This window comes from Dreissena polymorpha, chromosome 4, assembly GCF_020536995.1.
Source record: "Dreissena polymorpha isolate Duluth1 chromosome 4, UMN_Dpol_1.0, whole genome shotgun sequence".
Lineage (NCBI taxonomy): Eukaryota > Metazoa > Mollusca > Bivalvia > Myida > Dreissenidae > Dreissena > Dreissena polymorpha.
In genome coordinates, this window is record NC_068358.1 from 80,978,135 (window position 1) to 81,004,935 (window position 26,801).

Here is a 26,801-nt window from a genome sequence, read left to right on the forward strand (position 1 = left end):
AAAATGTCACCTGTAATTATTTTTAACAGTATTTGATTCATTTAAGTATTGAATAAAATAATTAATATTTTGGCAAATTGAAAATGTTAGTAATGTGTCATCTTGATGCTTGAGTTATTTTAGTTTGAGTTATTTTAATGATTGTTCTATCCATTGTATTTCATCAATGACTAACATATATTGCTGCATCTCTATAACAACTATAGAAAACAGACTTCAAATCATACACAATTGTTATTTCTAAGCATGTTAAGGTATCAAAAGACAAAATAGTTACATTCTTCTAATAGCTTCATATTTAACTGATCTTCATATTTAACTGATTCTGATGAACCTAGAGGGGACATACGCATTAACATATTGCTGGTTTTGAAACCATACTTACAGTACTTGCCTGATTATAATTAGCTCTACTGGGAAAGGCAGAAGAGCTTATGGGATGGCATGGTGTCTGTGTGTGTGTGTGCGTGCGTTAGACTTTTCTTGTTTATCAGATAGAGTCCACAGTTTTCATCCGATTCTTTTCATACTTGTTCAGTGTCTTAATATTAATGAGGACTCGAACCCTATTGATTTTCAGGTCACTGGGTCAAAGGTCAAGGTGACAGTGACTCGAAATAGTAAAATAGAAACTTCATAGGTACATTGATCATGACTGGCTGATGACCCCTTTTCATTTTCAGGTCACTAGGTCAAAGGTCAAGGTCACAGTGACTCGAAATAGTAAAATGGTTACTTTTTCTTGTTTATCCTATAAAGTCCACAGTTTTCATCCGATTCTTTTTAAACTTGTTCAGTGTCTTTATATTAATGAGGACTCCAACCCTATTGATTTTCAGGTCACTGGGTCAAAGGTCAAGGTCACAGTGACTCGAAATAGTAAAATGGTTTCCGGATGATAACTCAACAATGCTTAGGCCTAGGATCATGAAACTTCATAGTTACATTGATTATGACTGGCAGATGACCCCTATTAATTTTCAGGTCAAAGCTCATGGTCACAGTGACTCAAAACAGTAAAATGGTTTCCGGATGATCAGTCAAGAATAATAAGGCCTAGGATCATGAAACTTTATAGGTACATTTATCATGACTGGCAGATGACCCCTATTGATTTTCAGGTCACTAGGTTGAAGGTCAAGGTCACAGCGACAATAAACGTATTCACACAATGCTGCCACTACAACTGACAGCCCATATGGGACGTGTTTTACAAACAGCCCTTGTTTAAAAAGAGCAATATCAAAGCAATAAGTCCAGAATGACTTCCCCTTGAATATGAGAAAATTTTGAAATCCCGCTTGTTTATGCAATTAATTCCACAGTTTTCATCCAATATTTTCCAAATTTGCACAGTATCTTTATATCAATGAGGACTTGAACCCTATGGAATATGAGCAGTATCGGAGAAATAAGTACACAATAATTTCCCCTTGAATTTGAGAAAATACTCCTTGTTTGCGCGAATAAGTACACAGTTTCCATCTTATTCTTTCCAAACTTGCACAGTGTTTATAGCAGTTGAGCGATTCAGGCCCTCATGGGCCTCTTGTTTTTGTCAGTTCTTACCCAAACAACTTTCCTTGTTCATAACAAGTCTTGCCTTCTTGCAGATTGTGAATTCACTCCACGGTGGTCTCATTTCAGCATGCAAGCATCGGATGATCTTGGTATCGCTGTTCTCCCTCAGTGTCAACTACCGAGCAGTGGACATCTCCCTATTCACAGCCTGTGGGCTCCTGCCCGCCCTGTACGAGATGGTGGGGGTGGTCACACCCATATTTGGCTTTGTGCAGCCAGTTAATGGGCGACTCCTGCAGTCACACCTTGGCATCATACTGAGAGTGGCCAGCTTTCGCCTTGTGCAGATCATCACTCTCACAGCTAGGTTGTCACTGGCAATATTTTAACTTTTTTATGCCCCCCGTCTAGGAAGAGGGGGTATATTGTTTTGCATGATGTCGCTCGGTCTGTTGGTGGGTCAGTCTGTCGGTCGGTCATTCTGTCGGTAGACCAGTTCTTTGCAGATCAATAACATTTTAACGACTTGACTGATTGGCTTGATACTTCCCATGTTCCATGGCCTTGGGCAGTAGATGACCCTTATTGAAATTGAGATTACTAGAACAAAAGTCAAGGTCACTGTGACATTAAGTGGGTTTCAGTGCGATATGTCATCAAAGGATAGAGTGACGGGAGGCAAGGCCCTGTTATGTGGGGCATCTGTCTCGGATTGCGGATCTCTTGTTATATTTTATCCCCTGACAAAGGAAAAAGGGATATAGAATTGGAGTTGTCTGTCTGTTTGTCCGTTTCAAAGTCTGTCACAAAATGTTTTTTGGCTTTGGATATCAGTTCAACCAATTTGCTTGTAAACTATGTATCTATTGGGGGCAAAATTATATTTGTATATTCTCTGAGCAAAATTAAGTCCATTTATGTAATAACTGAGCTTTTAGGATACCATGTTGTCATTTGTTTGTTAGTCAATATGTAAGGGCGTTGGTTGACTTTTCTTTTAACAACTTATCCCCCTGAATTGGTAGGCAGATTTTTATAAAATTCAAAGGAATGGTCAGTGGATGGCCTATTTTCAAAGTTTTTTTCAATCTTTCTGGTTCATAGCATCTTGTCACCACAGAAATAGATGTTTTTAATTTATAGTTGAACAATTTTCTTAACTAAAATTACACTGGTCCTATACCGAATATGTTCAAATCATGCATCTATGTTGAAGACTTGCCCCCACCCTTCTCCTATCTTTGTTTCCTTAGATATATATTCCAGCAGTAAAAAGTGAAAAATTCTCTTTAACCTCATGGTCGTTTTCAACAGTATTTAAGTCATATCTGAAAGTTAGGTTAACCAATTCATACTTTTCTTGTGAAAGCTTCCTTTACAGTAAGTGAACATGCTAATACCAATAACTGACATCTGCTGCACTTGAATTAGAGGTAGGGTGAGGATGGTTTAAGAAAATATTTCATGAACAATCCCCATACTAGTTAAGTGGCCATTCTCGCTATTTGCAATCCTCAGATTTGTAGTCAAAGGCTCTACCAACTGAGCTAACCTGTGCCCTGTTTCTTCTTAAAGTTCAAGGCAATGGGGTTTAGTATTTGGCATGTATCATAAAATGGTGTGTGTTTTTTAGTGAGGCTTCTGGTGTCATGAATGGCTCACTCTGTGGTATCTTGTTTTAATCAGATCTCGGCCTTCTGCGATGGATTGAAAAACATGGCCACCAAGGGGGGGTGCAAGTTTTCTTATATTGCTATTATGAAACATTGTGAACACTTTGGAAATTGCATTTTAATGTCCAATCATCTTGAAACTTGCTCAGATTAAAAAAACAAGATATCATGACCAAGTTTTTAAATGGTTTGGGAAACATCAAAAATGCTTCTCAGAACAGTGGCCAGATGTCTAAGGTGAGTGGCCTGGGGGCTATGAACCTCTTGTGTAGCAAAATATCAGGGTTATTTTGTATTTTACTTTGTGAACATACACTTTTGTTTTGTCATATTTTATTATCTTTCGTGGGCTATATTAAGTCCACATAATAGGAAATTGGTATTGCAAATGTATTTATTTTAAGGACCACTCTTTCAAAAAATTATCAATCATGCACTTGTATTAAAATACACAAATACTCTACAGCCTTGTCTGCAGCAGATATTTCAGAAGAAGTCTGAACAGTTTTCATCCAGAGATATATTTAAACCCCTCGCCCCTCTCATTTAGTGTATTATATCTCTGCTATGGCACCCCTCTTCGGTCAGAGTGCAGAGACGCTTATCAGCAGTGATTAGTATAAAGATTCAGAGGAAACAGTGCTGCAAACCATTCATGAGTCGGCTTAGAAAAATGATTATAGATAAATATGTTCAGTTTCATATGTTTTGGGTAAATAATATACTGAATGGAATACCCTATTGAGGCACTAGACATGTCTTAAAATAAGTTCTTTAGAGCCTTTAAGAATATAATTTACTTGTAAGATAATGTTTCTCAGTTCTAACCTACAACATGTTTTACCTCTTGTTCTACAGCCTGCACTGTGAGGAGCTCACCTCCGGGGTCCTGCAGTCCATCCTTGACCTCCTGTTGACCCAGGTCAGCAGGCACCTTGGCAACACAGCCAGTAACCATGGCAACCATGTGGCCAACTTTCTGGTGTTTGTGCGTCGGGCTATCGCAGTTCCAGCCATACGACACCTGCTGGCCAATAAGAGATGGACTGACATGCTGCTTTCGCTAATAGCGGAGACGAGAAATGGTGAGATGAAGGAGAGCTTAGCCTAGTATAAAAAAAATTTAGTCGATAAACTAACTAAAATATATGATTTTTTCAAAAAGATATTAGATGACTTTTATCATCATTCTCAATTTGAAGTTTTGGTCTGACTCAAACCTTAGTTTGAGGAGGAATATATCATATTCTTATAGCTGAGATTTGAAATTGCTCCTGCGCTGACCAACATTCTCAGCTGAGTTGAAACTCAAATCTCATCTTCTGAGTATAGCCTTTGTTTAAAGGAACTCGCCTTCAAATGAATATCCAGTCTAGGCGGAAAAAGTCATCCGTGATTTGCCTTTGCTTATTGCACAGGCTAATCTGGGACGACACTTAATGCTTATGAATTAAGCCCAGTTTCACTCAAATGTGACTGTATACCAGCAATAGAGATACTGTATATGCATTTGCAGGGGCTTGTCTGCGTATGAAGTTGTCGGCCATTCAGGTCCTAGAGTCTATACTATCATCATGTAATCGCAACACAGACAAGGAGTTTCAGAAACAGGTGAGTCTTCAAGGCTTTCGTCCTGACTGTATTTTCAACTATTCTTGAGAAAAGTCAGTATTGTTGTTTTAAGGTGATAAAAGTTTGGTTTAATAAACATGCTTAAAATTATTGATGATCAATAAAGAAATGTGTTCATTTAAACAATAGTGATATGATTAAAACAGACTTCACCAAACTTGGATGTTTTCAGTCTTACATTTAGAGTGACTGAAGAAAACATTTATATTTATATTAATTATAACATCAGTTATGCTGAAGATGAATCTAACTCTTCTTTTCTTTGAGCCATTTTTGAGATTTTTTAGAACCCTTTTGAAATTGACAGGTCCATTGAGTGTTGAAGTTTTTTAAATACTTACCTTAATAAATGTGTGTGGTCTTCAGATCTGAACTTTTATTTGACAGTGAAATATTTGGATATAAAACATTGAAGTACGTAAGGTATTCACAGCATTCCATGAAAATTGTCTCACATTTTGCAAAATAATTAAGGATATTCATTTTTAGCTCGACTATTATATATGAAATATATATAGTGGAGCTATCCTACTCACCCCGGCGTCAGCGTGCGTGTGCAAATGTTAAAGCTTGCATACCACCCCAAATATTTCCTATGTCCCTTGACATATTGCTTTAATATTTTGCATACTTTTTTGCCAACATGACCCCAACCTATAAACAAGAGCAGACAACTGTATCAAGCATTTTGTAAGAATTATGGCCTTTTTAACCAGGTTTTCCGAAGGAAAAAAATGGTTATTAGATTGGTGAATGTTTGCGGGCAGGCTGGCGGATGGACTGGTGGGCTAGCGGAACAAGCTTGTCGGGGCCATAACTTTGTCGTTCATTGTGAGATTTTAAAATCATTTGGCACATTTGTTCATTATCTTGGGACGGTGTGTCGCACAAAAGAATAACGTCGATATCTCCAAGGTCAAGGTCGCCACAACTTAAAATAGATTTATTTTGAAACAAAAGGGGTTAATTATGAACAATCAGTTCAGTTTTAGTTGTCTCCCTTTATCAGACTTTTTTCACATTGAAAACCTTGTTTTGTGACAATTTTGTCCCTTGTTTCACTTAAAATATGCATATTATTGATAAATCTATGTTAAAGTTTGCGTACCACCTCAAATATTTTCAATGTCCCTTGACATATTGCTTTCATATTTTGCAAACTTCTTTACCAACATGATCGCAATCTATTAACAAGAGCAGACAACTGTATCAAGCATTTTGTAACAATTATGGCCCTTTTTCTATTTAGAATATGCATATTATTGATAAATCTATGTTAAAGTTTGCCTACCACCTCAAATATTGTCAATGTCCCTTGACATATTGCTTTCATATTTTGCAAACTTCTTTACCAACATGACCCCAATCTATAAACAAGAGCAGACAACTGTATCAAGCATTTTGTAAGAATTATGACCCTTTTTTGTCTTAGTAACTGAATATTTTGTTAAATTTTGTGTTTAGATCCACTTGACTTCTAAAGTATCAAAGCTATTGCTTTCAAACTTCAAATATTTTCTTACTATCATGAGGGTTCTGTACCTGGCAAGTTCAATTTGACCTAGACCTTTGAATGACATTGACTCTCAAGGTCACAATAATAAATTTTAGTTAAATTGCCATAACTTCTTTATTTATGGTCAGATTTTATTAATACTTTGACAAAACAACACTTACCTGAATACCACAATGGATTCCACCCAAACAATACCGCACTCCCCAACCCAGAATCCCTGCCCCCCCCCCCCCAATTTTTTAATTTTTTTTTTCCTTTTTTATTTTTGAAAGATCGTCTAATAAATGACCCCACCCCACATTATACCCCCCTCTCACCCCCCTACCCAACCCAAAAATAATATTTTTTTCTTTGAAACATGGTTAATAAAAAGAAACAAATATTTATTTACTTTATTTTTGAAGGACCCTCCAAACTTCCCACCCAAGCTATTGCTATCAAACTTGAAATAAAATCTTATTAGTTTGGTTTATGTCTTTACAAATGTTTAATAGATTGTGGAAAATATACCTGAACTATTACCTTTACCTTATTGAATAATTTGAACAATTTCCTCATGATGGCTTACGTTATACTGTCAAGCACGCGAATAGTCAAGCGCGCTGTCCTCTGACAGCTCTTGTTATTGTCTTGTATTAAATTACATGATTGGCTTTGTAGGTGGTAAGTGACCTGTTTAACTGCCTGCAAGACAGCATGTGGAAGCTGCCTATGGAGTGTGCCCTGACAGAGGCAAGGCTACAAGAACTTGACCTCATCACAAAGGTCAAGCAACTGAATATTGATGATGACTCAGCTGCAGAACTTGACCTGAAAACCAGCCTATCTGAAACTTTTCCAGAAGCCAGAAAAGTTTGTGTCCAAACCAGTTTATCTGAGGCAACCATTAATGGTAATAAAAGAAATAGCATGCAAGGGAGAAAGGGAAGTAACTCCACCCAAAATGATGGTGATGAACAAACTAAAGGGGAGAATTCTGGCAGTCCAGATGAAAGTCGAAGGGACAGTGGTGAGGTCAGTTTTGATGAGGCAGACCTGACCAGGTTGGAGGTGGGTTTTGATCTTGAGAAGTGCGTGTGCTGCTTTGTTGATGGGGGGCATACCTTGGTGCACAGCATTGCAGGCAAGGGGTATGGATATGCCTCCACACCAATCTCATCTGGCTGCTATCAGTGGAAGGTGAGGATGCATTCTGATAATTTTACTCTAGTGATAATAAAAAATTTCTTGCTGTGATGACAAGTTTTCACATTTTGTCATGTGCAATGCACAAGGCAATTTTTTTATAGCCACAATTCTTAAACAACTGGGCAGATTTTAACAAAACTACACAGGGATGATCTGTGGGTGACTCTCTTTAAAAATTGTTTAAATGGTTTCAGGTTTTTTCTTTTTTTTGACTGATGTAAAGGCCAGGCTTTTTCCCAAAAGTCTGAAAAAAAAGTCCACAAATACTTGTCAGGGAAGACACTCTCCACCTTAACTGGATTTTTGTTTAGAAGAGACAAGAGACATTCTTCAAACAAAAAAATTGCATAAATGCAAAAAGTGTCCTCTAATTAGCCTGTGTGGACTGGCTAATCTGGGACAACAGTTTAGGCACATGCATTAAGTTCAATATTCCCAGATCAAGGCTCTATTAGTGTCTGTTTCCTTGCTGCAGTTCCATATCATAAAAGAGAACAAGAGTAACGAAGGCACCTGCGTGGGTGTGTGTCGTCCCCCAGTCGTGGACTACAGTCATCGCACCACGACCTGCATGTGGCTGTACCGGGCGTACAGCGGGAACCTCTACCACAACGGGGAGCAGGCTCGCGCACTGGACAGCTACACCCAGGGGGACATCATCACCTGTGTGCTAGACATGGATTTGCGGACCCTGGCCTTTGGAAAGAATGGGGAGGTGAGTTTGGGAATCAGTTGAACAAATATGATGTACTTTTTGTTGTACCCTGTTGATTTTTAATGGTTTATTATCAGTACTTGACTGGTACATTTAAATGTTATTGTTAACCAGGTTTTCTGAAGGAAAAAACTGGTTATTAGATTGGCGAATGTCGGCGGGTGGGCGGAACATTCTTGTCCAGGCCATAACTTTGTTGTTCATTGTGAAATTTTTAAATAGTTGGGACATTTGTTCACCATCATTAGACGGTGTGTCGCGCGAAAGAATTACGTTGATATCACACTTTTATTTCAAAGGTCAAAAATGGCCATAAATGAGCTTGTCCGGGCCATAACTATGTCATTCATTGTGAGATTTTAAAATCATTTGGCACATGTGTTCACCGTCATAAGATGGTGTGTCGCACGATAAAATTACGTCGATATTTGCAAGGTCAAGGTCACACTTTGAGTTCAAAGGTCAAAAATGGCCATAAATGAGCTTGTCCGGGCCATAACTATGTCATTCATTGTGAGATTTTAAAATCATTTGGCACATTTGTTCACCATCATTGGACGGTGTGTCGCACGAAAGAATTACGTCAATATCTCCAAGTCAAGGTCGCCACAACTAAAAATATATTTATTTTGAAACAAAGGGGGTTAATTATAAACAATCAGTTCAGTTTGAGCTGTCTCCCTTTATCAGACTTTTTTTTCAAACTGAAAACCTGGTTTTGTGACAATTTTGTTCCTTGTTTTTACATGTAATCATCAGGAACCCAAGGTAGCATTTGAGGACATAGATGCGGCCGAACTGTACCCATGTGTGACCTTCTACAGCAGCAACCCAGGGGAGAAGGTGAGGATACACTGCAGATACAGTATTTCACAAGCATAGCAAGTGTTTCACAAGTATTTCACTAGCTTCACTATTGCATAATTGGAGGTATATGATGCCCGGGACCATTAATTTTAATTGTTTAGTAAAATTTTCCTAAAGCGCTCTTAAGTAAACAAATGCTGATGAGCATATTCCTAGTTATGTCCCTATTCTGTTTACAAAATAGTAAAATATTTAACTTAAAAACATTATCTACTACTTTAAATTATTTAAGGTCGAGAATGTGCAACATTCAAATACATTATTTTCTAGATGTTTGACGATGTCTCCATAGTTAGTATTCTTCATATGAATATAGCTACATTCTGCATACATTTAAAAGTGTCAAATAATCATTTTCCTTTTAAATAGATTTAATTATTTGGTCCATTGTCTAGTATATATGTTTGTTCCATCCTACCCTCCATGTTACCCGGGTAGGTGAAGATCCTTGACATGCAGATCCAGGCAGCCAACAAGGACCTGTTGCCAGGGGAACCACTCTGTGCCCCGCCTATCACCGTGGTCACCGAGGCACTTGTGACACTCATCAGGACACTACATTCCAGGTACAGAGGAGAGGAGATTGTGGAAAAAAAAATCTAGGTGACATTGGTCGATATCTTTATCTTGATCCTTGGTATTAATGTATTTGGAGTTTCTCACATCATATTGCATTGAAAACTGGTAGTATACTTTGCTGTGTCTTGATGAAATTGCTCTTTCAAAAAAGCAATTAGTTTTTATTTCTACGGTATACATATTTACATTTTTTTTGCCCTTATTATTGGCTCGGCTGTTTTTGGAGAAAACCCGAGGTATTATAATAGCCAGCTTGTCGTGTTGTGCCGTCGGCCGGCGTCATGCTAAAACCTTGACATTTTGCTCTATAATCAATGTGATTCCACCTACAACTTTGAAACTTCATATGTAGATTCACCTTGATGAGTTGTACACATCACACCCATTTTGGGGTCACTAGGTCAAAAGTCAAGGTCACTGTGACCTCTAAAAAAAAATTTATAACAAGCTTTCATTTATTCAAAACTGCACCTGCAGCCGAGCATTGGCACCTGTTATGCCGTGCTCTTGTTATAATTTCCAAATAGCAGTGATTGATTCATAGAGGCTTGGACTACAAATCCAAGGATCGCAGGATTGATTACAGCCCCAACCACATAAACTTTGTGGTGATTGGCTATTAAATCATTTCTATGACCGTTCCCTCCTACCTCTTATTCAAGTAGGGCAGTTGTCAGGCAAACACAAAAGTATTTGCATATAGTACTGTTTAACCAGCCTACCCTGGACACATGAGAGACAATGATAAGATTGTCTTGATATCAATTAATTACTGTTGAAAACTGTAAACAATCCAAACAACACATACACGTTAATGGTGTTTAATAATAAAGGCCAGAGTGGACACCTGATGTAAACCAGCAGATCCTGACCAGTCTCGACAAACTGAAGGACTCTGATGTGCTACAGCAGCTGCCAGATATTACCCACAAGCAAACAAAGGAGAGGAAAGAGATGAATGAAAAACTACCTCAAACAGAAGAAAATAGAAACAACAGTGAAAAGGGTATTGTGAAATGTCTTTACAATCATTAATAAATACAGCTTAACTTTTTTATCGCAAAGAAGCTAGGAGTTCTTGAAAGACTCCATAAGTATTTGTAGTTTGACATGTCCAAACATAGACATATTTAGAGTCCAGGTTCAATATAAATTTAGTCATTTAAAATAATGGTTGCATGTGTATAAGTTATCTGAGAACATCATGATGTTCCATTGAATTAAACAGAACTTCTTTGAGATCTGACAAAAGAGGTGTTAAAATGTTTTTAATGTGGCAAAAAATGACTGTCCAGCTTTGCACATCTTGCCATAATTTTAAGTTTAGCAGTAAACCATACGTGGCAATACTCTTGTTGGCACAGAAAACCTCTTCAATATTAATAATATATTTAGTTTTTTTAGATAGCCTTTTCAGTCAAGATGCAGTCTGCACATGCTTATCTGGGACAACACTCTCCACCCAAATGGATTTTGATGTAGGAGAGACTTTCTTTAAAAGAAAATTCCATGAAGGTGGAAAGTTTCATCTTTTATTAACCAGTGTGGACGGCACAGGCCAATTTCGGACAATACTCAATGCACATCTATTCAGCCTGGTTCCCAAGAGGTCGGCTTTTTTAAAATAAAACATTTACATATATTTTAGGTGAATCTACCAGCTCTGGGGATCCTGAGTATGTTGAGAGGTCCACCATAATACCATCACAGCCTGACAGTGATAAGCTGTTTGACATCTGTTCTCAGGTAAGTCTTATAAATAAAAGCATATCTAATTATGCCATTGTTTTACTGTAGTATGCCTTAAGTTTAAGAATTTAGGGAAATATAGAAATCGAATATTTGTTGATTCGCCCAATTGGTATTTTCACAATAATCGAAAGGCTCACATTCATCGTAAAAGTAAATGTATTTATTTTATGGCAAGTAATAAAATATTGAAAATTATCCGCGAAATAATTCCCAATTTTTTGCTCACCAGCCTGACTTGGAACTACCATAATAACCCAGTCATAAGTCGAGATTATTTACTTGAAAAAATGATCAAAATAACAATTGCGACTTATAATGCAGTTCATGAAAAAAAACTATGAAGATTGATCATCACGGCAGGATTGTAAAGGTTTTTGTTGATGAAGAGAGAAAGGTGTGCCATTGGTATGAAGTATCATGTTTTAATCTAAAAAAAAAATGTTATAATGCACAGGTTTTATGGCCTGGGGCGTAGCCCTAAGGCCATAGCAATGATAAAAATTTCTGAGACAGTCAGAATTGGCTGGCTGCCAAAACCCACGAATGAATGAATTCCAAAAAGTCCGATTTACCACTTGGTGGTAATTCATGCGCAATCAAAGAAGTTCTTCGCAGATCTCAATAACCCGCCTTGTAAATACAGAACATCACTATATAACATGACAGTGTCATAAAACGTGTAAAAAAAATATTATTGAAGCAACATTGCTAACCATTGGCTACGACATAGTTTTTATTATTGTTTGCATATTCATGCGAGAAGTTCCTCACTTGTCGGTCTACGGAGACAGTAAGAAGAATTTTTTTCTGATACATTTTTTGAAGACATTATATTTGGTATTTATAAACATATTTTAAGATATTGTTATTTTATTTTGCATTAACGAGTCATTCAAGAGAAAAGAAACACCAAATATTCATGATCATTCTCGGAAATATACTAAGTTACCGGATATGATATTTCACTGCGCAGATCAAGCGCGAAAAATTGAGCGCAAAAAGTTCTACGTGAGACAACGTACACAATCTGTACACCGTTCTTAAAAGGGTAAAGGCCCAGTCTCGCTATGATGTCGGCGGTGCCCCTTTGAGTGATCAGGGGCTCTACCGGGATGAACCGGGGCTCCATTGGGGACGAACCGGGGAAAACGGGGGCTCTACCGGGAAAGTATTAAAATGTTTAATACCTTCAGGATGAATCAGGAAGGACCAGCAAAGACCGGCGCGGGAAAGTATTAAAATGTTTAATACCTTCGGGATGAACCAGGAAGGACCAGCAACGACCGGCGCGGCACTGGGAACAACTGGGATGGCAACGGGAACAACCGGGACGGCACCGTAGCTCCACCGGGGCCCATACAGACCCCGGCAGAGCTATGGCAATGCCCCAGTGAATGCCGTTAAGAGTCCCTGTATAGCTACGGTATATAAAAAAACAGGCGCTCTGCTGGAACGCCACTGGCATTCATCGGGGCTCCGCTGGGGCATTACCGGCAACGACCGGGGTAAAACCGGGGCGTTGCCGTAGCTCTGCCGGGGTCTGATGCAGGTATAGACACAGTGAGTGTCGGCGGTATTACGGTATACCGAGGCTCTGCCGGCTTTCACCAGGGCTCAAGCGGGGCACTACCGGCAACAACCGGGGCTATGCCGGGATGCTGCCTGCTTTCACCGGGGCACTACCAGCGACAACCGGGGCTCTCCCGGGGCTTCACCGGAATAAACCGTAGCCAGTCCTGGTTGACCGGGACTTTGCCGGGCTGTTGACCGGCTTCAACTGGGGCGGCACTGGGAAATAGTGTGACTGCGTTAAAAAATTTCTATGAATCATCCCAGTCCTCGCCGGTCGACCCGCATTAGCAAACCGGGATGGACCGGGGCTCTACCGGCAAAAGTGAGACTTGGGCTTAAGTGGATTTTCTTTTGTATACACATTACAATGGTAGTATGAGTGTTTTCCTGATCTGTTAATTATGTAAGAGAAAGATATTTTAGGCTATTTAAAGTGATTTATTTGACGCCAACAATAAAAGTTTTTTGCGGCCATGTTGTTGTTGTTGTATATCTTCACCGCCTATGTAGACGAATACTCTACCACATCTGTAGAGTTGAACAAAAGGTTATTGTTCCCACAACCAGTATCTTGTTGTCCTCCACCGTCTATGTACACTGTAGTATACATACAACTATTGTCTTGTCTTACAGTCTCTGAGCTTCTGCCAGACAAAACATCGTAAATGCATTTTACGTCACACTAAACCTAGCCCAAGGCCTTCAGCGCCTACAGCGCTTTGATTTATAATTGGAGCTTGTTTGGTTAATAAAACAAAGACGCTGAATTGTAAACAAAGAGTCAAATACCATAAAAGGGAATAAATTAAATTGGCTTCCGTTGTCTAGCAACCGATACCCTAAACCAATTGTGTGGTTGCTGCTCAGTGGCAATCATCCAATTATATAACCCCACATGCATAGCTCCGCCTTTCTAATCTTTTATAGAGAATGAAGGTGGAGTAAACGAAAAACGGTACCTGATCTGCACAGTTAGAATATGTGTTTAACACTTGATAAATTCCGATTGGTAATGGTAATTACTCGTCCTGTCTTCGAAAAGCCGTGTTAGTTTTCTGAGAAAAAACGTGTAGTTTTGATTTACAAGCTGAATATCCATTACCAAAAATGGTGTATGTTTGTGTTTATGACATTTTTTTAAAGCATTCATTGTCAATATTTGCTAGAGTTTCTTGTTGGATTTTGTCTACTTATAAAATTACAAGGTAATGATAGTACTAACTGGATTAATAAATCAAGTAAAAATATCCAAAAAGTTATGTCCAAGATCTTACAATGAATTAGATAGGTCGCATTTTTACCTATGCAGATTTTCATTTTCTCGCTTTCATTTAATTTTGACCTAGCTTATGAAGTGAACATACAGCATACCACTTTATACCTCTGACTTATGAGTGGGTAGCATTATTACGAATGTTTAAGGTACTTTTTTGTGTCGAGGGTACTGATTAAACACATAAGACATTTTAGCTGATCGTCTTTGTACGAATGTTATTTTGAAATCTGGAGTATTTCATGATTTATTCTTATCTGAGCCTGACGTGTTTTCCAGACCACCTTTACAAGTTCAGTTAAAGTCGCTATTTCGGAATAAACAGAGAAGAACATAATAAGTACCAATCATTAATCCTGCTCAGAACACTCTTTCATCCTACATCTAGAAAGATTTACATTATAAGGAGAATATTTGATACATCTTGCCGTCATTTGCCTTCATTTCTATATTGAGACTATGACCCTATTAGAAAACACTTGTCTTAGCCATAACACACAGCAAAGGTTAATTTATGAATTGTTTGCTTGAAATAAAATGGCTGTCACATTTCGGCCCTTAATTTTACTTGGTTAATTTTTTTTTATAGGTTTGGTTAGAAGCAGCCCCAAGATATGTTTGAAATCCATGTTGCATTTATTGTAATGCAATGTTATTCTTGAACATAAATTTCCTTACCAAAGATTTTTGCATAAAAATACTTTATACATTTTGACTAGCACAAGCACTTATGTCTTTTTACTTTAATGAGAAAAAATATTTTTCAATATTTCCCCAAAAGAAAATAGATATCCTCAATATAGTTTTTTTCAGTTTTCTTAAGGCTTAAATTTGAAATTAAATTAGAAAAAAATAACCATGAAATATTTCATTTGTTTTAACAGTACAGTCTTTAAGTGTGAAAGTGTCTTTCCAATAAAAACAAAAAGAAAACATATTTCATTAATATTTTGAAAGTTTTAAGTGATAATTTTCATTTTACTTTTGTGTGTGTGTGTGTGTGTGCGCGCCTATTTGTTGCTACTGAGTGTCATGTCAGTGCCAAAATGTCATGTTCTATCTACAGGTGTGGTCAACACTTGCAGTGCTGGGAGGTGTGGACCCAGGACTGCGGGTGGGGGGTCGATGCCTGCACCAAGGGTCTTCCAAGCAGGGTACCATCCTAGGGGCCACGAGCCCAGGGGCCTCCACAGTCAAGGTCCAGTGGGACAATGGAGACATCTCTGTCTGGTGAGCACAAAGTTGAACTTTTGTTTTATTTTATTTTTAATTATGCCCCCCTACAAAGAAGAGGGAGTATATTGTTTTGCTGGATGTCGGTCTGTCTGTTGGTAGAAATTAGGGTCACTATGTCAAAGGTCAAGGTCACAATCACAATAAGTGTGAAAATCGGTTCTGATCAATACCTAGTCAACAAATTGACCGATTGGCTTGATACTTCACATTTGCATTGGCCTTGGACAGTAGATGATCTCTATTGAAATTGGGGTCACTAGGTCAAAGGTCCAGATCACTGTCACAAGAAGTGAAAAAAAAAACATTTCCGATCAATAACTCCTCAACAAATTGAACAATTGGCTTGATACTTTACATGTGCATTGGCCTTGGACAGTAGATGACCTCTATTGAAATTGGGGTCACTAGGTCAAATGTCAAGGTCACTGTCTCACTAAGGCTGAAAATCATTTATGATCAATAACTCATCAATGAATCGACTGCTTGGCTTAATACTTCCCATTGCCTTGGACAGTAGATGACCGCTATTGATATTGGGGTCACAAGGTAAAGGTCACTGTCAAAATAAGTGTGAAAATTGTTTCTGATTAAAAACCTGTTAACATATTGACCAATTGGCTTGATACTTCAAATGTACATTGGTCTTGGACAGTAGATCACCCCAATTGAAATTGGGGTCACTAGTTCAAAGGTCAAGGTCACTGTGACATTAAGTGGTAGATTGGTTTCCATTGGAAATGTCATCAAAGGATTGAGTGATGGACGTCAAGGCCCTGTTTCAGGGGCTTTTGTCTCCAACCGCAGAGCTCTTGTTTTAGCGTTTATTTTAGCTTGATTTCTTTACCTCAGGCTAATTGTGACACTCTTGAGTCTGTGTTCTGGAAAAAGCCATTACTTGGTGTCTAAAGATAAGGTCCTGAGGACACTAACAGTGTGGTTTTGGAACCAGGGGCATCCTAGACACTACACAGATATGGTGCTCGAAATATTGTCAGGTCCACAGAAGACTCACACAGACACTCAATTTTTGGGACAAAATTGGTCTTATAGGCATCAAATTAGACAACCCTCAAGTTGTGTGAATAAAATGTGTCATTTCAAATGCTGTTAAATGTTCTATTGACCTAATTGCTGTATATTATATTTTCAAAATGCGGTTTTGTGTGGAGTCTATTATTGTATAAAATGATTTGTTTCATATTATCCATATCATTTGATAATTCATCATTTACGATGGCCTTTCTTCTCTCAGTGACCTGTCCTTGGCTGCATTGAAGCCGACTCCTCCAGCCCAGTTTGACGTGGGTCAGCTGACAGGCTTCACTGCCAAACACCTGGAGATGATCATGAAACTCACCTTCCTGACTGTGCCCACTGAGCAGCGCAACAACCAGGTATGTGTACTACTCTAGAATTGACTGTGCCCACTGAGCACTGCAACAACCAGGTATGTATACTACTCTAGAATTGGCTGTGTCCACTGAGCAATGCAACAACCAGGTATGTATACTACTCTAGAATTGACTGTGTCCACTGAGCACTGCAACAACCAGGTATGTATACTACTCTAGAATTGGCTGTGTCCACTGAGCAATGCAACAACCAGGTATGTATACTACTCTAGAATTGACTGTGCCCACTGAGCAATGCAACAACCAGGTATGTGTACTACTCTAGAATTGACTGTGCCCACTGAGCAATGCAACAACCAGGTATGTGTACTACTCTAGAATTGGCTGTGTCCACTGAGCAATGCAACAACCAGGTATGTGTACTACTCTAGAATTGACTGTGCCCACTGAGCAATGCAACAACTAGGTATGTATACTACTCTAGAATTGACTGTGTCCACTGAGCAATGCAACAACCAGGTATGTGTACTACTCTAGAATTGACTGTGCCCACTGAGCAATGCAACAACCAGGTATGTGTACTACTCTAGAATTGACTGTGTCCACTGAGCAATGCAACAACCAGGTATGTATACTACTCTAGAATTGACTGTGCCCACTGAGCAATGCAACAACTAGGTATGTATACTACTCTACAATTGACTGTGCCCACTGAGCAATGCAACAACCAGGTATGTATACTACTCTAGAATTAACTGTGCCCACTGAGCAATGCAACAACCAGGTATGTGTACTACTCTAGAATTGACTGTGTCCACTGAGCAATGCAACAACCAGGTATGTGTACTACTCTAGAATTGTCTGTGTCCACTTAGCAATGCAACAACCAGGTATGTGTACTACTCTAGAATTGTCTGTGTCCACTTAGCAATGCAACAATAAGTTATGTGTACTACTCTAGAATTGTCTGTGTCCACTTAGCAATGCAACAACCAGGTATGTGTACTACTCTAGAATTGTCTGTGTCCACTGAGCACTGCAACAACCAGGTATGTGTACTACTCTAGAATTGTCTGTGTCCACTTAGCAATGCAACAATAAGTTATGTGTACTACTCTAGAATTGTCTGTGTCCACTTAGCAATGCAACAATAAGTTATGTGTACTACTCTAGAATTGTCTGTGTCCACTGAGCAATGCAACAACCAGGTATGTGCACTACTCTAGAATTGACTGTGTCCACTGCGCAATGCAGCAATAAGTTATGTGTATCACTCACTAGCATGAAATGATCTTCAACTGAAATAGCGATATAATCACCTCAAGTTGATACACAAGGTTGTTATCAGATCAGTTATGCTGAATTAATATCATTAAATTTATTTCTGATGCATTTATAACTATTTCTCGCAAAAGATAATGTCACAGACAGAACAACTATTATTGTTAACCAGGTTTTCCGAAGGAAAAAAATGGTAATTAGATTGGTGAATGTCGGCGGGTGGGCGTTTGGGTTGGCGGTCTGGTGGAACACTTCTTCCGAGCCCAACTCCTCCTTCATTTCTCAACGGATGTCAATGAAACTTTCACAAAATGATTGTCACCAAGTGCCCTGGCGCATATTGTGGGGATTTTATGATTGTGTCGAAATCAAGGTGGCCACGACTAAAAATAGATTGACTTTTACACAAGGGGGGTAACTAGGAACAATCAGTAACAATGCACATATTGAATTTTCTCCCATTATCAGACTTTTTTTTTTCAAATTGAAAACTGGTTTTGTGACAATTTTGTCCCTTGTTTTGCGAACATTGTTGTACTAAAAACAATTCAAAAACGAAGTCTGGATCTGACAGCTTCATTACAATTAGCTCAATTATCCCAGACTAACTCAAATATTTTCTCACAGCCTGAGCCTCCCAATGGCCAGCAGAAGGCCGGGTGCAGTGAGGATGTAGAGGTAGAGAAAGCGAGAGCCCAACTGGAGGAGTCCAGCGCACTCATGAGGAAACTGGATGCAGACATTGCACGTGTCCTTGACCTTGAGAGCCATGAGGAGGATCACAACTCTGACAAGAGGGACGCAGTCAAACATTCAGGTGAGGATTTGCACCAGCGAGGGAGGGCTAGGATTCTAATCTGTTGTTCTACAATAATTTAAGAGGGTGAACATTGAAGTCACTCTGTCGGGCAGATAGGTCAGTCTGTCTGTCGTCATTTATTGTTAAAATTTTGTGAAAGTTATTAAACAAACTGCTTATGCATTTTTTCTCAAGCAAGTGATTTTAAACTTGCAATATATTTACTCCATGAAGTGTAGATTGGTGGTAATAAACTGGTTTTTATGCCCCCAGTAGGTTGACATAGAGCATTTGCACTGTCTGTCCTTCCGTCTGTCCGTACGTCCGTCCAAAAACTTTAACATTGGCCAAAACTTTTGCAATATTGAAGATAGCAACTTGATATTTGGCATGATTGCATGTGTATCTCAAAGAGCTGCACATTTTGAGTGGTCAAAGGTCAATGTCATCTGTCAAGGTCAAAGGTTAAAAAAAATCCAAGGGAGGTAATAAGCTTTAAAGGGATATATTTATCTGTATCTGTACCTGCAAAATGATAAAATAAAATAAAATAAATCAAAGCGGCGCAGTAGGGGGCATTTAGTTCTGAAGAACACATTTCTTGTTTAGTAATTCAATTATTGTTCAGTTATGTGCCCTTAGTTATTGGAATTACTGCTATAGAAATGTAGTAATGTTTTTTAAAGTTTTCTTGAATTTCTCTCACATTTCTTCAGTAATAAAATTCAATCTGAAAACATATCAGTACCATTATGTACAGATGTTCAAGACTCTTCATTGACAGTGATCCACAGATTTCTGAGTCATACGTCCTTAAACATAGCTGGCATAGCTGGGTGGGTTTCAAACATGTTTGTGACAATGCTGTAGCTCTAAATGAACGACTACAGAAGATTGGTTTTGGGTTTGAAGCTTTTCAGCAACATTGATTTTGAACTGAAAGCAAATCTTATATGCTTCCTTTCAATTCCCCAGTGTAGGTGATGTAGTTGAAACATTTGGGTTGTGCTCTGTGAAAAAAGGGTTTAATGCATTTGTGTAAAATGTCGTCCAAGATAAGCCTGTGCAGACTGCATACGGTAATCTGGGATGACACTTTATGCACATGCATTAAACCCCTTTTTAATATCATAAATACATACCTGCTATCCCTAGCTATACCTTTTCAAGGTGGGTTAGCTACTCCAGAAATCTTCATGTGCCGGAATTTGGCCACCTCCCCCACTGAAACAGATCTGGTTAAACATAGCATAATGTAACCTAACCAGAAATCAAGGACCGTAACTCATCTTCCTTTTCTGGAGAACACCGAGACAGACTGCCATTTTTCTGCTCCTGTGGAATTTGGTGTTTTCTTTCATTTCTGCGTGGTGTTTTGGGTTTTCGAATTGATAAATTATATAATTTGTCATTTCTGCTATATTCAGAAATCTTTTCTCTTTAAATTTCGTTGTAAATATTGTTATTTTCAGATTTTGCCGGGTTTTTCCACGGGCTCGTGCACTTGTGCACGAGCTTTTTGTGGGTTAGTCAAAAAGTATTGACTATATTTTGTACAGTTTATATACCGTATTTAACGGTTTTATTCATCATAATTGTCACTAAATATTGTTTCTTGCGTAAATTCTTTTCTATTTTCTAATTAAAACAAAAAGAAATTAGAATGAGTTTTCAACTACGTGGCGTTTGTGGTCATTTAAAAGCGTTGTGGGATAACCACAACACTTGTTTATCATGCACTTTGTGTACAGTTGACCATAAATGTTCTATTTGTAATTCATGGGACGACGATATTTGGCAGAAAGCAATTCGTCGCAGAACGTTTTTGAGCAGGAAACGACCAGATGTACCATCAACAGATGGTTTTTGCCCGGTGACTTTACAGGCTACAGATGATCAAAAATTGCAGCATCAGTCACCGGGTATCAGGCAAGATGGCGATCGTACTTTACCATCGGAAAGTCGATCAACATCAGACCTTATGGCGACAACCGTCAGCCGGTCTTTGCCTGATGGCATTGGTCAAGAACATCGACCAATGCCAGTCCAATTGGCAACCTCCATACGGTCATTATCCGGTGACAACGCTGGTCATGTCATGAACGGTACGTCTCCGGATACCGGACCGGGGACCGGTCTGGTCACCGGTCCAAGGTACCGGTCCGACCCACCGGTTAACGGAGACCGGTCCGGTCACTGGTCCGACCCACCGGTCATCTGTTACTGATGACCGGTCCCACCCACTGGTCAATGGAGACCGGTCCGGTCAACGGAGACCAGTCCGACCCACCGGTCATTGGTCATCTGTTACTGATGACCAGTCTGGTCACCGGTCAGTACTACCAGTCACCGAACACCGGTCAACATGCATTGATCATTAACCGGTCAACAGTTGCCAGTCACCGGTCAACGATCAGAAACAGACGTTCTTCGTCATCGGATTATTCCACTTCTTCGTAGTCGAATGCACATTTGTCGTCGACTAGTTCTGATTATAGAGGTAGATGGCGGACACGCTCTTATTCATGGAGCAGTCCTCATTCCCGTCATAGTTATGATCATGATCGATCATCTTGATCATCACGGAAATTATAGTCAAGGAGACGTTATTTTCTTCGTAGCCGTTCTAGCTCTGGGCGTCGTAGCTGTTCTAGATCTCGGCATCACAGGAATAAAGGTCGTAGACAAGCTTCACGGAAGCATTGTCGTTCCGACTTTCATGAACGGTCACATTACTCAGGCTGTCAAGCGGTCATACTTTTTCCTACTTTTTCCTACTATTTCCTACTTTTTCATCAGGATCCTACTTTTTCCTATTTTTTTACCAAATCTTCCTACTATTCCTACTTTTTCATTTTCAATGGAGAATTTATTTTTTTTAAAGAGTTTATTTAGTAAACTTGCAGGATGAATGAATCTATGGCATGACTGTATCCCTGTTAAGGTGCATTCATCTAGATGAGACCTGACAACCCATGCTGACTGTCTGCTAGCACCTCTTCAGGAGCATAAATATTTATTTCTTATGTAACTTTTAAAATTATTGACAAGTTTTTTTTTTAAGTAACAATAGTGCCTTGTTTACTTCCTTAGCATTTGTACACTGCAGACTTCACTACCTTACACAGTTCTCAGTGATGCAAGAGCTGAGGGAACCCATTGTTTATTCCAGTTTTATTAACCAGGTTTTCCGAAGGAAAAAACTGGTTATTAGATTGGCGAATGCGGGCGGGCGGGCGGGCGGGCGGGCTGGCGGGCTGGCTGGCTGGCGGGCTGGCGGAATAAGCTTGTCCGGGCCATAACTATGTCGTTCATTGTCAGATTTTAAAATCATTTGGCACATTTGTTCACCATCATTGGACGGTGTGTCGCGCGAAATAATTACGTCGATATCTCCAAGGTCAAGGTCACACTTTGAGTTCAAAGGTCAAAAATGGCCATAAATGAGCTTGTCCGAGCCATAACTATGTCGTTCATTGTCAGATTTTAAAATCATTTGGCACATTTGTTCACCATCATTGGACGGTGTGTCGCGCGAAATAATTACGTCGATATCTCCAAGTTCAAGGTCACACTTTGAGTTCAAAGGTCAAAAATGGCCATAAATGAGCTTGTCCTGGCCATAACTATGTCATTCATTGTGAGATTTTAAAATCATTTGGCACATTTGTTCACCATCATGGGACGGTGTGTCCCACGAAAGAATCACGTCAATATCTCCAATGTCAAGGTCGCCACGACTAAAAATAGATTTAAAAAAAAAAAAAACTTACAAAGGGGGTTAATTTTTTTTGGTCATTTCAAAAGTTCAGTTTGAGTTTTCTCCCTTTATCAGATTTTTTTTTCACAATGAAAACCTGGTTTTGTGACAATTTTGTCCCTTGTTTTGTTTCCATTGACAACAATTTGACCAAACCTTATGCATGTTTACATGATATTGCTGTTTGGAATGTAGAGATATAGAGATACATGTATTGTATGAGTGGTTACAATGTATGTAATATGGAATTTATTACACAAGTTATTGGAAAAAAGATAAAACTGATACTTTGCCGAGTTTTCATCATTTACAAATATAATGTAATAAATTCTGTATTACATGACAACGGATATGATGTTCTATTGATATCATAGGTACATCATGTTTAGTAATTAAAGATAAATGCACAGAGCCTAAATGCCCTGATACATTTTTATGCTCCCGGTAGGGTGGCATATTGCAGTTGTACTGTCAGTCCATTTGTCTGTCTGTCTGTGTGTGTGTGTCCGTCCAAAAACTTTAATATAGCCATAACTTTTGCAATATTGAAGATAGCAACTTGATATTTGGCATGCATGTGTATCTCATGAAGCTGCACATTTTGAGTGGTGAAAGGTGAAGGTCATCCTTCAAGGTCAAAAGTTAAAAAATACAATCCAAGGGAAGTAATAAGCTTTAAAAGGGAGATAATTTCTAAACCTGCCAAATGATATATTGAAATTTTATTTCAAAGCTGCGCAATAGTGGGCATTGTGTTTCGGACAAACACAATTCTTGCCTAATGATGCCATAGCTAGTGAGGTAACTTCAAGGTGTTAAAGCGAAGTATTAAAATTATTAAACGGCATTATTACACTCCCGCAAAGTCATCAATAATGTAAAAGCCATTATTTGAAACTGGAATAAACAATGTAGTGCAACTGTTTCATTGCCCAATCAATGCTGTCATAAAAGATGTCAGGTGATAAGGTCCTATCTCCAGTTGCATAATCTGCTCTGCAATGACCAGTCATTTTGAATGTAACTTAAGTCATTATAACTGCACCCTATTGTCAATTTAAAGGTTTCACAATGTAGCTGTAGCAGAGCATTTACACTGCTTTATATACTAGTATTAATCTTGAACAACAAGTTGGTGTATCACTAAATAAATTTGGTCTTCTGCTTAAGGATATAACATGCACAATATAATTACCATTTTTATATTGATACACAGAAGACCTCTAACCACTTATTTGATGATACACCAAAATGAACAGCATCTAATTACATGTATACTTCTTTATCAGGGTAGCTTTGCTTGAAACTTAATTATCATAGATACACTATAAGTGCTAAAATTCCTAGTGGGAAAACAAAGTTTAACCCTTCATGGATGGAGAAGTTGGACAACAGTGGAAAAACACTGGGATCATGGTGCAAGAGAGATACCGGCAATGAGTTTGCAAGATATTGTACTGTCTGAATGAAGTCCATCTTGTAGTAATTCTGGTGCTAATCAACTTATAAGTCATGCAGATGGATAAAAACACAAGGAAAACATGAAATACATGCATGATTATTCACAAAAGCGTTTGTTTGGAAGTGCCCAAAAGCCAAGCAGCTCTCAGGGTTGTGGGGATAAATCTATCTGTATGCAAGTACATCCATCACACAAGGAACAGGTACAAAAGGCTGAAATCTTCTGGGCCCTTAAGGTAGCTTCAAGTGGGTATCCATACAGAACATGTGATGGCACTCCTGCTCTGTTTCAAGCTATGTTTCCTGGACCTGTGTCTAAAAAATAAGTATTATTTATTCCTACTTTTGAGGGAAAAGTTCCTACTTTTTCCTTCTTTTTTCCTACTTTTCTTGCAAAAGTAGTTCCTATTTTTTCCTACTTTTTGAAAAAAGGTCACTTGACAGCCTGATTACTATCCTTCTTCTGATTGTAATGTCTCCATACCCTATGCACCAGTTTCCAGTGTGATGTCAACACATGTTGCAGTGACTGATTCGACTTCACAGCCCTTCAATTCTGGTGTTCACCTCACCACAACGGCTGTTTTGTCTGCACCTAGGGTATCTACTACTATTTCTAGTCGGAAACCCCCAGCTGCTACTCCGTCTATGCGTGACACATGGGGTCAAGATTCCTTTGGAAATTATGTATCAATCACTTCTGATAATTCACCGTCTATTTCTGGTTTTAATTATCAGTGTGTTGACTTTGAGGATAGTCATTCTTCGTTACCGGAGAATCATCATTTGGTGCAAGATATACCCTCTATCATTCCTACCACGGTTTCAATGGATTCTTTGCACACCTCTGGCGTTGTTGACAGTGAGCATGAATCGAATGCAGATAATGATACTGATCAGTATTTAGCACTCATTCATCAGATGTACGAGCTCATGTTCCAGACTCTTGGTGAAGAGTATTGTTCACGACCTGTGGAGGTGTCTGCTAATTCGACCATCTCGGTCACTGAGCAGTTGGTTCGTACATTTGATCCTAACAGGGTTACTAAGGCTAGTTCCCGCCTTGATACACGTCTTCCGATTGGTGCTTCAGTTTTATCTGTGTTTCAGTCATTGAAATCAATCAATAAAACGATTCCTAAACGAGGAGAGATATGGAGAGTACCTAAAGATTTCTCCGAATCAAAAACTCAGGAATGTACTCGAAGCTATAAGCCTCCAGTACCTGATATGAATTCTGGTTTAGATTTCTTTAAATTACCTATTCAGGATCCTGACATGAATAAACTGTTGCTTACCATACCTAGTTCTTCACATCGGTTTCAGTTCCTTATTCCATCTTAGAACAATGGGAAGGAAGAGAGAGAAGAGCGTTAGGTCTATCTAACCAAAAAGACTTAATGCTAGAAACTATCTTGCGCCTTGTTTGTGATTGGTCAGATTCGGTTCAGGATGAACTTCGGGATTTATTGATACATTTATCCCGAACGACATTGAACTTTTCACATAATGCTGCTTCTTCAATGTCGGAAATGTTAAGGATTCGTAGAGATCTTATCGTTGTCTTTACCTAAAGATTTTCTATTAGAGCCAGGTATGAATTCACTAGAGGCAGCACCTCTCTCATCAGGATTTCTTTTTGGTGGATAGATACAAGAAGCACTCACAGCTGGTAAAGATGATCAACTTCATGCTTCTCATGCAAGAAATAACTCTGGACAACGCCAAGGGGCCTTTAAGCTACCGGCTTCTAGACCACCGGCAGGTCCAGTAGTTAAAAAGGATAAGAGGACTAATCTTTTCTCTAAAAAACCTTCCTGGAATCCTCGGTCAGGTTCTAATAGATCTTATCCAAGTAACAGACCATCTTTTTCTCAGAGGTCCTCTGTTAGGAACCCTGCTAAAAAGAACAAACCTCAGCTAGATAAGAGGAATTCCAAACCTCCTGTCGGCAGGGGCGGGCCTCCTTCTTATCAGCCCTAGGAAACAAGCCTGTCTGCCACCATCTCCGCCGATGCCGGAAATACCAGTAGGAGCCAGACTTCTACGTTTTTCAAATTGATGGCTTCAAATAACTACGGACGCTTGGGTTCATTCTCTTGTTGCAAAAGGCCTGACTTTTCAATTCGAGAACAGACCTCCTCTTTCATGCGGCCCCATAGAACTGGTATCTCGGTATCCTCATATTCCAGAATCCATTCATGTTCTTCTGGAAAAACAGGTGGTAGAAAGGGTAAAAGATCCATATTCTCCAGGATTTTACAGTCATCTTTTTCTTGTTCAAAAGAAAAATGGTTCCTGGAGACCAGTTATAGACTTAAAAGCCTTCAACATGTATCTACTCAAACCAACTTTCAAAATGGAGACTCCGTCCTTCATACGGGACTCCATCAAACCTCTGCACTGGGGGTGTCCTTGGACTTGGAAGATGCATACTTCCATGTTCCTATACATCTTAATTACTGGAAGTACCTGCGATTCGCCTTTCAAGGCCAGGTCTACCAGTTCCGAGCGATGCCATTCGGGTTGGCAACAGCTACTAGTCTTTACCAAGCTAATGGCTGCAGTCGGAGCACACCTCCTGGTGCAGGGTATCCTTCTCCAATATTTCGACGACTGGCTGT

The 26,801-nt window shown here is 39.0% G+C and overlaps 2 protein-coding genes across 2 annotated transcripts in view; one reads left to right on the forward strand and one right to left on the reverse strand.

Annotated features, from left to right (window-relative positions):
• LOC127879302 (molybdopterin synthase catalytic subunit-like) overlaps positions 1–14,585 on the reverse strand; it is a 237,775-nt gene extending 223,190 nt beyond the window's left edge. The window contains exon 1 of the mRNA XM_052426081.1: positions 14,573–14,585. The gene's annotated coding sequence lies outside the window, so the exon portion shown is untranslated. The remainder of the gene's footprint in view (positions 1–14,572) is intronic.
• LOC127879285 (probable E3 ubiquitin-protein ligase HERC1) overlaps positions 1–26,801 on the forward strand; it is a 155,754-nt gene that overhangs the window by 60,284 nt on the left and 68,669 nt on the right. Inside the window, exons 30-41 of the mRNA XM_052426048.1 lie at positions 1,648–1,888; positions 4,053–4,279; positions 4,711–4,805; positions 7,003–7,521; positions 8,006–8,245; positions 9,005–9,088; positions 9,551–9,678; positions 10,525–10,697; positions 11,340–11,437; positions 15,355–15,518; positions 16,777–16,918; positions 18,785–18,974. Coding sequence (XP_052282008.1) covers positions 1,648–1,888; positions 4,053–4,279; positions 4,711–4,805; positions 7,003–7,521; positions 8,006–8,245; positions 9,005–9,088; positions 9,551–9,678; positions 10,525–10,697; positions 11,340–11,437; positions 15,355–15,518; positions 16,777–16,918; positions 18,785–18,974 — 2,301 coding nt within the window. The remainder of the gene's footprint in view (positions 1–1,647; positions 1,889–4,052; positions 4,280–4,710; positions 4,806–7,002; positions 7,522–8,005; positions 8,246–9,004; positions 9,089–9,550; positions 9,679–10,524; positions 10,698–11,339; positions 11,438–15,354; positions 15,519–16,776; positions 16,919–18,784; positions 18,975–26,801) is intronic.